This window comes from Homalodisca vitripennis, chromosome 6, assembly GCF_021130785.1.
Source record: "Homalodisca vitripennis isolate AUS2020 chromosome 6, UT_GWSS_2.1, whole genome shotgun sequence".
In the NCBI taxonomy this organism is placed as follows: domain Eukaryota; kingdom Metazoa; phylum Arthropoda; class Insecta; order Hemiptera; family Cicadellidae; genus Homalodisca; species Homalodisca vitripennis.
In genome coordinates, this window is record NC_060212.1 from 60,749,330 (window position 1) to 60,766,089 (window position 16,760).

At 32.5% G+C, this 16,760-nt stretch overlaps 1 protein-coding gene across 1 annotated transcript; it reads right to left on the reverse strand.

Moving 5' to 3' along the window:
- Positions 1-4,456: 4,456 nt before the first annotated feature.
- Positions 4,457-13,905, reverse strand: LOC124365203. Its single transcript, XM_046821162.1, has 6 exons — positions 13,750-13,905; positions 11,859-12,151; positions 10,323-10,511; positions 8,688-8,890; positions 7,252-7,657; positions 4,457-4,876 (listed from the first exon to the last, which is right to left on the reverse strand). Exons 1-6 carry the CDS (start codon positions 13,793-13,795, stop codon positions 4,553-4,555), a joined length of 1,461 nt encoding a protein of 486 aa, XP_046677118.1. The 5' UTR covers positions 13,796-13,905; the 3' UTR covers positions 4,457-4,552.
- Between the last annotated feature and the right edge of the window lie 2,855 nt (positions 13,906-16,760).

The following is a 16,760-nucleotide window of genomic DNA, read 5'->3' on the forward strand; positions in this document are numbered from 1 at the left end:
TGAAATCCACTTATGTTTAAATATTATTTTTAGTGTGGAGGCCTAACTTACTTGTTCCAGGGCCATCATCAAATTCTTCATCAGAAGCTAAAAATAATCAATAAACAATAAAATTTTGTAATAAACCAATTATTTATAAAACAGAAGATTTTATTACTATTTTCCTTATATTTGTTATTTGAGTAAAAAAACAATGTCAACAAGTCCATCGGTAGTAAAATCAGGATCATTATCTGTGTCATCTTGAAATAAATCATCACTTTCACTGTCACTTAAAAATCTGAGTAGCTCTTCTAGCACTTGATCGTCTTCAATGCTGTCACGATTCATTGTATTTACTCACAAAACAGTCATTGTAAACTGAAGTAATAGCAGAAAACAATTACAATGCAGACGGCGAATTTGCAGAACGATAACAAATGGCTAACGCGACATGACAACGAGTGTGTAAACAAACCACTATTTTTCCGATATTTCAGAAGACTGCCAACAACATTTTATAGATCATAATCCATAGAGAAAGAAATAAAAACATGGACAAAGTGAAATGACTATCAATGCCGAAGTTCAAATATGTTTAAATTAATTTTTATTACTGTAAAGGTTAGCACAGTAAAAAACCATTGGCAGTGAAACTGCTGTCGAGCTGGTAAGGTACACATTTAAGAGCCGGCTGTACAGGCAGCTATCTGAAGTGTAGCCCTATAAGAACAAGGTTAAACTTCATGCACTTTTTTACGACCTTATTTTTAGTTGTAGAACTATGGGAGAGTCTTATTTTAAAGATATAATATATGCATCCGAACACATTATAGTTTTTTTCAATATTTTTATTGGTTATTTATTCTGAGAATCCCAAACTTTTTTGTACTTTACCATTCAATTATCCAAAAAGTATAAAACTTTATAAAAATAAGCCAAGAAACGGTTGGATGTATATTAATTATATATCTTGAAAATGAGACATCTCCCGTAAAAATATGTTCAAAACTAAGGGCGTACAAGTGCATGAGATTTAATATTGTCCTTAGTTGGAAAACTCGAGTTAGTTTTACTATTGCCAGCTCTCAAGATGTAAAACCACTCCTGTGTTAGGTTAGTGTTGTCACACACATGTAATCATAATCAACAGCTGTTGGAAAATTGGAGTTTCTTCTCAAATTGTTCACGTTTTGATATTAAAATTATCATTCGACCATAGAACAATCGGTATAACAATTTTTGTCAGTTTTATTAATGTTTTTACTCTTTGATTGTTCTGAATAATTCAGCACTTTTGATCTTAAAATATGTATAGATTCAGTAACACGCACTGTTTAAGTTCAGTTGGCAGGAACACAAATAGTATATTAAGTACACGTCTTTCATGTATTCGCTCAAAGAAGTAGCCAAAATATGTTCATTGTTTCTTAAAACCAAAATAGGAACACTGAAATAAGTTCAGAATTCATTCACTGTTATAAATCAGGTTGGAATAAAGTCAGTAATTAGTATTAGAATCAGTAATAAAACGTTCTATATTATGATAAAAATCAGTTTTATTTACATTTTGTTTGTAGTTTTTATATCATGGCCACCCATAAGAACCAATAAAAATCATAGAAATAACTTTATACTTAACTTTTTGTGGGTGTTTTTATGAAGTATTGCAAATAATTTAATTCGAGTTTGAATACTGAACTCACAAATATAATAAGTTATTAACCATACTTTAGTTTTGGGTATTAAGGTACTAAAAATTTATTTTTGCAAGTCACACCTTTATACACACCGTAATAAATACAAATACAGAACTCACATAATTGTAATAAATAATATTTTAAGTCTTGGCTTTTGTGGAACTAAAAATGCACTTACCACAATAAAAAAGTCAAAATTTCAAACATTTAATAAGATTGAAGATGGAAGCACTTAATGTGAACACTCTTAATGATGTGAATTTTTCCCTGTAAATGAATTATCTCCATATAAAGTATTTAATTCTAAACATGATGCTCACTTTAAATAATGTATAATGTGACTTTTAATGGTCATTCCATATCAAATCAACCAATAAAAGATAGTTTTCAACTTGACCATTTCAGATTTGGCAGAAACTTTGTTTATTTATACTCTCTGAGATCCTGAACTAAAATATAATTTAAAACAATTTTATCCCTAATACTTTTTTTAGTTACAAGTTTTCAAATATCACAAAATGAAGTGTTTTTAAACATGCACTTAAATCTAAAATCTCCTGGTGAATGTATGGAGGCTCATCCTGATTGCCATCATTCTCAGAAAAGTTACATATTGCTGAAAGCCTAACTCACGGATCTGGACAAATCTAAATTTAATTAAACATCCTTATCATTATTACAAATAATTCCTACCATACCAACTGAACCGAAATCAAAATAGAACATAAAAATTTACAGTAGCAACTGAAAAACAATAACATTTTGTTATTCTAATGTCCAGGTTAAACTTTAGCACATGCTTTTGTGACAATTTCTTAGTTGGCCATCAAAGTGCAGAAGTAATTAAACAGTACTACTGTGGATTTGTAGAAGTTCAAATAAACACTACTAGCCAATGTGTATCATCTTACATCTGCCAGGTATAGTGTAGCGAAGCAGCTGTTTGGCACATGATAACATGGGCATGGCAGTTGAACGCAAAGTTGGATCGTCTGTGTTAATACGAGTGTGGCAAGTTCAGGTTTAAACCTATTCATATATTTTTAAATTAGCCATTGAAAAGTTTAACAGACTATTCGTTTAGAGTAGTCTCCCCTACCATATGATAGAGTAGTCTCCCCTACCATATGATAGAGTAGTCTCCCCCCTACCATATGATAACGAAAGCAGAACTCTGTCTATGTACAGGATAATTTTTGAATGAGTTTAACTTCATGGGTTGAATTTGGTGTGGATCTTTACTCCAACTATGTCTATATCTAAATTGAAAATGGTAAACTTTGGAACACTGGAAAATATTTTAAACTAAGATGTATAAGTGCCAAGACAACATTAATATTATAATTATTAATATATTAAAAAGTTGAACATATTTAGTTAAGAATCAAATTGAAAAACTACACTACATAACAATGTAAAATCTCACCCATTCAAGCCACAGGACCCACCACACTTACACAACCAGCAAGTCCTTAACTACCACCCCAAAGCGAGCACGGCTCTCAATATTTCTGATACTGTCATGGAGCGAGTTCCACAATCAGCAAGTTTGAACAGTGAATGACCAATTGAAAACTGATGAACACAGATAGGGATAGCAAGCAAGCACACTATGAACTCGCCTGTGTGAAGGCCATCGCCTTTAGATATGAAGCTAAAATTGTTGGACAGGTAAATAGGGACTTTAACTGATTATTGAGTATAAAATAGTGAGAATATGATAATTACAAAGCTGTTGAAGCTTCAGAAGAGATAGTTGCTGGAAATAAGCACAACTAAGACAAGGTAAGGAGTACTACACACCACATGTCGTGCAACAGGCTTCACTATGGTTGCTTGTGAAATTTCAAGCCCATAGCTCATTTCATTTTCAAGATTGTCCTGTAGAGAGGTATACATCATACAGAAAAGAAATTTTTCATCCCTTCAGCATCAAAAAAGAAATTGTGCTGTTTAAAATATATAATAAAACTCATTCTTGTCTATATAGAAATGAAGTTTTATGCAGAATTTAAAGCCTTCAGATGATCTTTATCAAAAGATCTTGCCACATGATACATTCACATTTTTGTTAATTGAATTAGGTTTTATTAAAATAATACAAGTTTTGGTGAGGTAGACAGGGTACTACAATGCAAGACTACACTGAAATCTTATCTTGTCAACAACCTTTAATATTGACTTTAATATTTAGTATATGAATAATTTACATTTTTGTAATATGCCATTTAAAATCACATAAAGTTGTACCTTGTCTAAAACTGTACTTATGCTGCTCTTTTTATCATTGTCGTCATTGTCACCCATAAGACAAATGTATATTTGCTAACACTCAGCCATGAAGTGACATGCACCACCATTGAACTCAGTTTAGCTAATGTATAAATGAAGCTTCATGTAAAATTTCAATTCTATAAGTCAGTTCATTTTCGAGATATATCATGCAGATAGACAAACAGAAATACAATTTTTCCAGCCCCATGAGTGATAGATAGGCTTTGCTAAAGTTCCGCCAATAAAAGGTAGAATTAGTTTTTATTTTTCTCAAAAACTGGTTATCATCAAATAGTAGGGATTGCAAATGGCATTTTCTAATAATTTGTTTAAAAACCCATTTTAAACAGCATACTACTTTTTATATATTATTATTTAACTCTCACTATCCTAAATTCAAACTCTGAATTCACATTTTTATTTAGAATATGTTGAATAAGTGATTAGGATTTGTAAAATTGTATTTAACTTTATTCAACTGGTCAGAAAAATAAATAAAGAAATGAGCACAATACACATACATTTGTTCAGTGAAATATTTAAAAAGTGCACAATTATGTTTTCAGAAAGGTTGTTTTTGACAAAATATTTTTGAAAAATTAATTTTTAGGTTTTTTAGATGATATCAGTGGCACCATGCTAGGACTCTTTTCAAACATCTTGGCTAGTGACTTTTGTTCAAGCTGCTTGAACAATTTTTCACTTAATGTTGTAAAATTTTTCTCCCCTTCTAGTTTCAAAGCTCTTTGTGCTGTTCTTTTCTCGTGTATTTTATCACGAAAATCATCAATAGTCATTCTAATAGATTCCTTTTTGATGACCTCAAAAACCTTTTCTTGTTCTCTTTTATCAGTGATGGTTTTGATAATGAATTCTATAATCATTCTTGCCATAAGTTCAACTTCTTTATCTCCAGATTTTGCCTGTGCAACAGTTCCTCAAGTCAATTTAGAATATAATAATTAATACATGTAAAAGTACATAACTATATTTATCTCTAATTCTGCTAAATATCTCATTGAGCAGCAAATTAATCTTCACATTATAACTTAAAACAAATAATATTATCGAACAAAATTTCTTTGGAGGATCCCATAATATGTTCTAAATATTAAAAACTCGTTTTGTTGAATAAGATGGTTGAGGCCTAAGAGTAAATCTTATAAAACTAATTTAAAACTTACAATTAGTTGGCGCATATGTACTTAACCCTTTAAAGACAAAAAATTTAGAGTATCATTTTTTTATCAGTGATAAGCAGGTTTTGGAAAGCCAAAAATGTGTATTTTAAAAACATTTGTTAAAACGGAATTTATTCAACTAATTATCAAGATATTTAAATAATTTGTTAGCAATTTAGTAAGGATTAAACACTATTTCAGATGACCACTTTAAAGATACTCTAGCACAAACCCTAGCGCTAAACATGTCACAGTTGAGAAGTATCAGTTGTTTATTGCTCCCAGCTTGTGCAAGACTACCTTTAAAATAATCGTGCTCGTTTATGCATGGATGGATTTCTTTCTTGGAATGGTAGTAAAATAGTTGGTACCTAGTAAATCTTTTATAACTATACTGGATTTTTGTTATTTTACTCTAAAAATAGTTTACAGAACCCATTTTGTTAATAATAGGAAAATAATAAGACAATTATTTCTTTTTTATTCTTCTCTTATCTATTCAAACCTAAGTGCTAAATTTGGTTTCTTTATTAACTAGTTTCTGAGATAATAACTTTTTGATGAATAATACGAAATGGCGGCTAGTAGCTAAACAAGATATTTTTCGACCTGTGTTTATCTCACATTTTTTTTGTTTTTAATGATGAGTACTATTAGCCTCTGAAGTTTGTGACACCCTTTTGTGGAACACCCTACTACTCGTGAATTACCTATCTCAGTCTTACCTAGTTCACAAAATAATGAACATCTTACAGAAGAAACACACACAAAATTCAACTTAGCCAACTAGTATTGTAGTGCAATGAATAGTCTTAAATGAAAGTAAAACTGTTCAAATCACATATCGTATTAAAAGAAATGAATAAAAGGGCCTACCTCCAGTAAAGTGAAACCAAGCAAAACATACCTTGATATCACACTAGAACCTTAAATTAATAAAGTGTGTAAAAGACCTGTAAATTGTACACTTATTTTATTAAAAGAATAAAGAACGTATGCTAAACATGTGCAGTAAGAACTGCATACTTTTACTATTTGAGGCCCATCTGAGATATGGCATTGCAGTAAGGGGTGGAACAAGCAACATGAAAATTGGAAGAGTATTCTGCAATAAACGAAGGTGATGAGGAATCTAGCGAGCATTGGATATTGGGAACCAAACTTGGAGACTATCATACTAGAAATGCCTCTAACTTCTCGGTTCCTATACACCACCTCAGTCTCTCTGAGAAGTGCCAACTTATGAGGGCTAGTTTTTCTAAACCTCCAACCATTCTGTGACTGGTATGATGCACAACACTGTGCAGAATACCGCACATTGCCAAGCACTTGATGCCATCACGAGTTCATCTAAAAACACGTAAACATGGCTAAGTGAAGTACAAAGTGTTTTTTTTTTTAATTTTTGCAAGCTGAAGCACAGCAGATATTCGCCAAAGAATGTCAAGATTATATGATGAAAGCTTGAGTTGAACAAATTGATGAAACCGTTAAAGGCAATCGGAGGTTTACCAATATTAACTGATAAATCTTCTGAAATTTCAAAATCAGGCCTCTATACCATCATAAGTGATAGGAGATTATACGCATGATAACCTCAAGCAAGTCACTGGAAAACACTTCAAAAAGCAACTTATAACATGGTTTGAAGATTTAATTATACTCAGAAAAGAAGTTTCTGGAATGGAGAAACCAGTCAGACAATTAATAAGCACATTATGTAGGTTTTGTTTTATAAAGTCAATTAATCATAATTCATATTATTTGTATGTTCATTGTTTTTGAACACCATTCTCTATGATTGAGGCAATAAAGAATATTTTGACTCTGATATCAAACTTTTCTTAGCTAATAGAAGATTCTAGTAAGTACTAAACTAAATAGCATTAATTTTGCACATAAATGCATGGTTTTGCATTCCAATCTCAGGAGCCACTTGATGATGGCATTCAATTTTACGCAATGTGCTCTCAAAGAAGTGATTCCACTCTTATGGCAATACTAAAATGTAAACATTGTATCAAGTTTTGAAACTCTTTTCGACATTCTAGAATTTCATGTTTCTTTATGTTATACCAATTTTTCTGTATGAATTGCAAAATTACACTTAAGGTTACCTCAGAATATTCTTGTAGTTCCTTCTCAAGACTCAACAAAAACTCTGCCTGTCCAGGTTTCTCCTTAAGCGCAAAGTTTATAAACTTCTGGAAATGCCTGAACACTTCCCGCATTTGATATTCTCGTCTCTCACATTTTTTCTTTAACAATCTAATTTCATTCTCCATATTTAACGCGGAAAACTCTCTTGTAATGATTTCATCATCAAAATATTTCATAAACCAATTTTCAAAATTATTCTCCAATTCATTTTTTTCTTCGTGATGTTTCAAAGCCTGTTCGGCAGCACGGATAATCAAATCTGTCACATGGTTTGCTTCCATTTCTGCTTCCTTTGCCTTGATCATCTTTAGACACCCAGCATATACGTTTTCCAACCTCTGTGCAGAAATTTGTTTGAGTTTCCTAAACAAAAGTAACAACAAAATACAGTAAAATTGGTTATAAACAATTCATTAATAAGGTAAAATTGTCTTAAATTTAATTATTTTTGGATATTTCGATCACCCATTTAGAATAAGGTTAATTTACTTTATGTAATACACTAAAGCTATTGATGTTACTAACTAACTAATGTTAGAATTTGAAATTAAGTTGGCAGTTATGTCTATTCTCAATTTAGTAGACTATACAATAGATTAGTAAAAGACTATTATGTGCGGTTTTGTATTTGAAACATAATTCTCTTGTTGCTGCTGCACTATTCAGAATATTAAACATTTTTACGATTTCAATACAATAATTACGGAGTTGTTAAATATTGACTTTTGTCATAATTCAACATTCTCTTTAACTGCCTAGTAGAATCGGGAAAGACAGTTTGGTAGCGCTCTATTATAATTAACCTGGCAGTGGCAAACGTCTCATAATAAATAGCTCGGATTAAAATAGTTTTTTTTTGCGAAATTTGTTACAATTTTCAAACAGCAAAATATATATTTAGTACCTTGTCATTATGAGATTTGATGAATTATCTTGTATTTGCTAAAGATATAGTAGATCAGTAAATGGTGGTGTAAACAACATTCAATTTTTATTGTGTTTCTATTATTTTTCTCCAAAGAGTTTGGAGAAAGTAATAAGACATTCTGAGAAGGGAATCATTTACTAATAAACTGTAATAATATAAAAATATAAATTTTTATAAGCTTTCTTACCTGGACTCTATTCAAACTTGTTGAGCTAAGAATAATATGTTAATTTTACTTCTAATTAAATCTAAGACCAGCTCAGAAACACATTAGATTGCTAGAGTCATTCAACAGCGGACATCACACATGGTGTCCTTATAGCTGGTGTTTCCAATCCTTCCATACCTTCAAACTATTCAATGATGAACAATGATTCAACTGAACAAATAAGCACTAATGCCCCAGATATCCTCTGAGGAAAATACAAATTTGCACAATATTGTCTGTTGAGAGACAACACTCACTTAAATTGGTCCTCACACTTCATGAGCAGCTCATTTTCGCGCCACGCCAACTGAAACTCGTACTGTCGACTGAGATAGTCACTGCGTTGGTTCACGGCCTGACACAACTCGTCTTCCATCTCCTGTTGCTTGCGGTTAACCTCCTTTTGTAGCTTCCTGCAGCTCTCTTTCAGCAATTCCTCCACTGTATTTGAAAGGACTTCCTGTAAAACAAACAAACTGTCTTGAGTTTTTGATTCAAACGCACATTTCTGTCCACCTTCTAATAAATGTTGTTCCAAACATAATGACAATACACTATATATCGAAACAAATAAATATAAGATATTTTATGTGTGAAAGACAGTATTTTGTCAAATGGAAATTAAATATAAAATACTTTGTGGTTTTGTGTTTACGTTATTGAGAGCTGTATATACTCGTATTCAAACATACACAAAATCATAATTTGGTAATAATAAGTATGATCGTTATGAGGGTGTTTTACTATATTCACTATGAGTCCTGTACCCAATTGCATGTACTAAATTCAAGCGTAGTAGTTTGGGTCCGAGACTGAAAGCAGAATGACTTACTTATCGGTAGCGATTCAGGTTTGTAGTGACTTCCACTGCCTGCTGATATTTGTCGTGGGATTCCCTACTCGACTACTCTAGTGTTGAAGTCATTGGTCACAACAAACTTTCCAGGAAACTCCTAGATTGCGTCCTCGGCGATTCCAGTTTTTCACGATGCTAATATTTGGCCACAGATACCAACTGTCAATGTTGCATTGTGGGCATTCCCACCTTTGCAAATCGGTGACCTTCCACTTAGGAGCTCTCTTTCTTTAACAAATCAGAGAGCACAAGTGCTGAGGGTGTCAGAAAAGCTGTTCTCTATTGTGCAAAGGCTCACTCAAAAAGACCACTGCTGAGTCTTGATAGAGCCTATCCAAAAAGGAAATCTACAGCCGGGCTCTAGTTTAAATTCCGCTGCAGGAATCTCAGGCACTGCGAAGCCGAAACAGAATGTCTCTGAAGGTTTGGTAAGCTCTGAATCCCTGGAGACGAATCGAGGGAAACCATCAACCATCTCTGAGTAGAAGCGGCAAGTTTGGTGCTGCAGTGCAACACAGTTTGATTTTGGTGTGACTTCTCTCGCCACACCTCCCACTTCCGTTCTAATCATTACATTCCTAACGAGTGTGGCTGTACCCCAAACAACGATGGCAGCTTGTCACTTCAACTCGCCCCTTCATACAGCTGTTGATCCAGCCACCATCAAACCAATAGCCTCAGCAAGGTTGTGACCACAGCTATGCACTCAGGACGAACCCGGAGACCCTGACTTCTGCAGGCTGAATTTTCTGACATCACTTTCTACAACCTTGATTATGTCCACCTCAGCTACACAGACATCAAGGTCTGTCACATTTAACAACAAAAGTGATGACTTGTTATTAGTATTTGTGGCACCTAGTAATTTGAGTAAGCAACATAGTAATAAAATTAGTAACAGCTACTAAATAGTACATGGGTTTTCTGGTACTAAGAAATTGGTCTATTCTGCTGAAACTATGGTTCCAAGTGTTTATTATGTAATAATTAAAAAACTAAAAAAAAAAACTCCAATCTGGTATTGTAAAGGAAATACTTGAAAAGTTTTGGTGAGATCGGTAGTGGCCTTCTGTATAGTATTCATCTTTGACTGCTCTTGATATTCCCTGTCTCTAATTATAGCCTCTTGCAACTTGGACTTGAATTCCTCTCTTAGAACTTTTTCCTTCTCTATGTATTCTTCTCTTATCTCATCCTCATATTTTTTTATCAGTTTGGCTTCCACCTGCACAGGTAAGATATTTGGATAAGTTTAAAGCACACAGGGGTACACAAAACTCTTTCCAGAATAAAGCTGTGCTAAGTAACACTTAAATATAGAAGGTTTTTTATTTATTTTGCTAGGTTGTACGACTCCAATAAACTCAATGACATCATCTGGAATGATTGCGTCTGGTTACAGTATATATTATTATTATTATGAATAAAATCATACTTATCCCTTACTTTCGGCTATGGTGGGTTGAAATTGAATTAGTGCATTGCTGAGAAATTTTGTTTTCATTCCTGCATGAGAAGCACTCAAGTCTAACTGCTGTAATGCGGAAAAGAACTAACAAGAATAGTGCTACAGGAATAGTACATTAAAAAAAATTTCATAAGAATTGTCAATTGATGATAAACCTCACTGTGATTAGTCATCAATTAATTGTATTGGAAGAGTTCGTACAGTTGTGTTTGAAAAGCGGTTATAGGACATTAAAGAGATAAATAAGTTATCTGTAGTACCTTGGAGCTTGATTCTGTGAATTATGTAAAAAAATAAGGAGATTGAAAAGGGTTAAAGTGAAATTAATGTGTGAAAATTATTTACCATGAAATGGAATGTACTTGCATAATCGTCTCATTACTGTTTAACAAAACTTAATATGACTCACTCAGCCCACTCTTCTTTTTATTCCTACAAAAAAGCGAAAAAAGTGTTTCAATGAAGCGTAAGGGGCAAAGACCTTGTAAATCCACTATGACGAGAATTTAGGAGTAAGCAAAGCTGATTTTTACAAGAAACTGGCTATTAACTCAAAACGCGTGTTTAGCGGAAGAATTGCTTACTAAGAAAGCTCCACTGTCTAGTTCAAAAGTACTCTTGAGTACAAAAAAACACCATAATATGAGGAATATCATTCTTAAATTGTGAATTAACTTAGTTGTTTTCATATGAATGCATTTATACAATTGATACATACATGAATACAAGTAATTTGCATCTGCCATACAAAATCATTTGTATCTTCCTCACAGTATTGCAGTTCTCGATATGTTAAATTAATCAAATTTGTATTGATAAAATCATATTAAACTAAATATTTTATAGTTTCTATATAAAAATTATTAATACTGTATTTGAAATATGTTGAATCTAAGATTTAGTTCTTGACTTTGGATCATTACAAATGTTACATACTGTATTCTTCTAAAATATTGTTGGATAATTCAACATGTCACGAGCTATTAAGAAACACAGAATGTAAAAATTCTACAAAAACATAACATCTGGCACATAACCAATACTCTCTTTTGTATTTTTAGAATCTGAGAAATAAAATTACAAGTCTAAAATGGATTAATGTACCTCTTGTCCCAACTTCATGATACCCTGGTGAGTCATGGCTTGTTTAAGCCTGTTCGTGTATGGAGGGGTTAAGACCACATGATTCTGCAGGATATCACTTGGAGACACCCAGGTTTCCTCTCCAGGACCTTTCAGCTTGGGAGTGTAACCGATAAAGTCCTGCTGTTGATGTGTAAGGAAGGAAAAAAAGACTTCGGACAACGGACCGCCCAGATTTTGCTTGATGGCGCTCACCATAGGATACTTCTGGGCTTTCATCAATGACCTCTTTTGGTCTCTGTTTCCTCCTGGAACTAGGGCCAAAAAACTGGAGATTACGGCTATTGGTTAAACCTTCTTGGGCAATTCATCAGGATAATACACCACGTTGAGTGCAGAAAATTGATATCCACATCAGTATCTGAGTTATTGCTTTTTGTTATTATTATTTGAGTTTTTATTTTTTTGTATTTTTTCTTTTTGTTTTCAAATAATAAAATTAATTTAGTTTTGTTAATTGAACTGGTTCAAGAACTAGTTTAGTGGTAGTTCAGGAGTAGTTCATGAACCAGGTTAGGATTCGTGTCAGAGGATTAGTTCTTTCTATGGACGGAATCTATGGGCAGTTTCACACTGCTGAGTTATTGCTGGTGGGTTGGATAATTTTGGATTTTTGTGCGGAAGAACCTTTCTCAATTGTGAATCGTAATAGGTAACCTAACCTTTGGCCTCATGTACTGAAGTGAATGTTACAACAAACTAGCCTATTAAAGTGTACTGATTTTATTCTATCTTGTGCTATGCAGTGGTTAGCGGGCTGTCAATGAATGCATTAAATTTTGACTTAACTTAGCACACTGACTCCAAGACGTGTTTATGTTTATAGAGTATTGAAACTATTTTTGTAATGGATATGCAAAGATAATCCTTCTAAACTTTCCTTCTTTTGAAGGATGAATACTATATATATATGACTAGAGGCTCCGGCTGGATAGTAACTAACAAACAAAAATCATTCATATATAAGAAAAAATTATAATTGTAGGCTGCAAGTTGAGTTTTTAATGTTTTATGTGTATACATTCTCAACGAAAAAAATATTTGTTGAATTTGAAATATGAGAACTGTAATTTAGTTTATGATTTTTTTCAATACCAAGAAAAGCTGACTTTTGATATATCAACCAGTTAGAATGTATACATCTTAAAATATGATTAAACTTGTGATCAACAGTTTAAAATTTCTATTACTTAAAATTTCAGCATTTCTTTACATGTGCCAATACCTGGACGTTAATACTTTTTGCTCTTTTGGGGTAAAAAAATATGCTGGATAAAAGTTTCTTCAAGTACTACCCCAATTGAATAAAATCAGAAAAAAATGTATGAAATTCAAAACACTTTTGAAAATACACTTAACAAATTCTCCATGTTATTTAATTGAGGAGTTATCCAATTAGAATACTAAATTAAGATGGATGATATAGTTGTAATTAATTTACTAGATTTTATATAAGTTAGTTTTAAGAATTTTATCTATTTGTTTGACTACATTGAAAGGGTTAAGCTGCACGGTAAATAAATAAATTTGGTATTATTATAGTTCAATTTTCAATCATTGTTATTTATTGTGAATTTGCTGCTGTAGACTATTAGGTTCTTCTTTATTTTGCTTCACATGTATGTGCATTGTAAACATGTTTTCCTGTTGGAATGAATGTATAAATAAATAAACGGTTTAAGGTAAAGATTATATTTATATGAAAATGTAACTTTTTGTTTCATAAAGAAATAATACTGACCATTTAAAAACAGTTCAAATAACATTTATTATAAATACTCGTAACATATCAAATTATAGTGCTTTCCACCAGTACTTTCACTTTCTACTCCAAGATTAAAATTTAACTTACTCATCCACGAGGATACAGGCATCTTGTGGTAAGGTTTCCCAAACATATTGATTAATATTTATGGAAAATTTTCTATTAATTTTCTATTAATTGTCAAGCTATAATTCCTAACCTTCTCCAGTCCATCTACAAAAAAAACTCACAAACTAGAGATATTTCTTAATTTTGAAATGAAACGTGTATAACATTACTGTTTACATATCAGAACAGCTGTTTGTGACAGTCATTTAAATGAGAAAAAGGAATTGAAACATTATTTTTGCTGCAGTTTTATTACAGATGATTGTGAAATATAGATAGTGTAAAGAAAAAAAATAATACAGAGGAAGAAAAAAAACTGGAATGAATACAACAGGCACCAAATCCTTGATAGCGTAATTATGTGATTGCTGAAGTGAATATAGAAAATGAACTATTATTGTTGCCTTTTTAGTAACACCCTAAAGGTCAGAAAGGGAAATTTTGACCAATTTAAGCTTCTAGAACACATTTTGAGGAGTTTATCAACCATTCATAAATTTTTGTGTTTATGCACAGAATTCTACTTGAACAAATCTTTTTCAAAATAGGCAAACAAATTGGCAAATCTGATTTAACAATTTTAAAGAATTTTGAAAATATTTTTATTAATAAAAATTATTAGTTTTTGCAAAATACATTTTATTTAAAACAGAAAAGTTACAAGTTTATACCCAAAGCTCATATACAAAATAACAGTTTAAAGATTCATGGATCTTACTACTTGCTAATTAATAAAAATCAAAATTCACTATTTGAAAATAAAGGAGTTAATTAATCTAAATATAAAATACTAATACTTCTCAATTTTAACTTTAATAAATTAAAATAATATTGTTTCTAATAAATTTCTGCTCTCCTTAATTTTATAGAGCACCTTCAATATATGTTTCGGATTCAGTGTATATCGATTATCTTTTTAAAACTTCTTTATGAATTTATCTGTATTCTTTCGGAATTTACTGAATTAATTTCTTGAAAAAGGGCAAAATACAACATTTTTAACTAATTTACATCAAATACTGAGGCATCTACACATATTTAAAAGTGAGACGCAATATACAAATCATTAATACTATTCAGCAATTACCTACTCTGTGTAGTCAACAACAAAAACGAGACACCAGTCGAAAAAGGGGTAATAATAGGCTTACGATACACACAGGCTTGGAGCTTCCAAATTCAGACTGCCGCCCAGACGTGCTCTACACAGCAAGCATGTTTTAACAGGAAAATAAACTACAAGAACCTCGACCAAATCAGTATACAGCTGACCGTTTCCAACCCCCGCCCACCCTGTGGTTGCAAGATGGCCAAGATAACTGCAGCGAACAAATACCAATAATTCAATTTGAATATTGCCTCTTGAGAGCCTAATTTCCGAGGGTAATTGCAGTAAAACGCAAAACAAAACGACGTTCTACGATTATGTTAACTTTACAAACGGTACAAGTTTTTAAATCTAGCTTAAACTTATTTTGCAAAATTTTAGTTAAGTGTTGAACTTACTCATATCACCGGCCTTGAAAACTTCAATAAAAATTGAATCGGAATGCTCAAACGCAGACTTGTCATCTTCATAGCAAGCTGAACTAAACGTCTTTTCATACTGTGTTATGTTGACCGTGATTAAAGATGAATGGATGGATGGAGCGTGAATCTCATATATATGGTAGATCACAAATTTTTATTAAGTCACTTTATTGTGTGTCTGTTAAGAGCAATATCAATTTTAACATCTCCACTATGGCCATATTCTGAGTGACGATAAGTAGGTTAAACAACTTTGCGAAGACCTAGTGTCTTAAAATTTTTACATACCTTAGAATTGGAAAACTTAAGCTTATTTATAGATCTAGACAAAAATTATGTGTTCTGAAATGTTTATAACATTTCCTAAACTTTCTGTAATAAACCATGTTTTTGTTTCTCTGTTTTTAGGATTAACTCTGGTTATGACAAATCAAACGGTTTGTGAGATATTGATTACATGTAAATATCACAAGAAATAAATTATTAATATATCAGTAGTCGCAAAATACTCCTACTTCTTCAACTAAGCTAAAAAGACCATTTTTATATAATTTGATTTGCTTTATAATGTTTTAAGAGTTCTTAGTGCTCTAATACGAGGCACGTCCAGAAAGTAAGTGTACTGGTACTTTCACAGCTGTAGGGAATACTTTTTCGACATTTTGGCAACACGGAGCTCTGCACTCGATTCAACTTGTGCTGTTCTGTCAGCTGTTTTGGGACCCACCTCGCAGACAATTTCCGATATCCGAGTGTTTCTGTGATTGTTTCGTGTATCAGGGATCTGGAGATTTGCGGAAACATCGCAGAAAGTTCATCTAACGTCAATCTGCGATCGTCACGGACCGTATTCTCGTCCACAAGTTCGTCAGTCGCAATTGAAGGTCTTCCGCTCCTCTGATCGTCATGCACGGAAATACAGCCACCACTTGTACACGCTCGTACGATTCATAACTCCATTACCGTTAACAGTTTTCAACTCATTATAAATTTCAACCGGAGCTTTTCCCTTCACAACGAGGTAGCGAATGACGGCGTGAATTTCGCACTTGGCGGGAGATACGATCGACATTTTTCGCGAGAGATGCTACTGCGTCAAGAGTTTTCAACACTCCAACCTCGGATTGGTCTCGTTTTGAAGGGGAGGATTCAGGCTAAGCGGCAGTGATGTCAAAAAAGTATTCCCTTCAGCTGTGAGAGTACGAGTACACTTACTTTCTGGACGTGCCTCGTATTATTAATTTATTAAGCTTTGTAATTTAGTTCATAAGTTTTATAATCCGAGTCGTCCTGTAACACAGTTAATGCTTACAAAACGAAAAACCTAATTATTTATAGAGTAGTATCGAAACCACAGACATTCCAAACCTAGACATCTTGCTCTTGCATAGTAAAATTACCAGCAAACAGGATTTACTAGTGTCGCGCTATATGCAGTAAATGATAATCCCTAGGTCTAT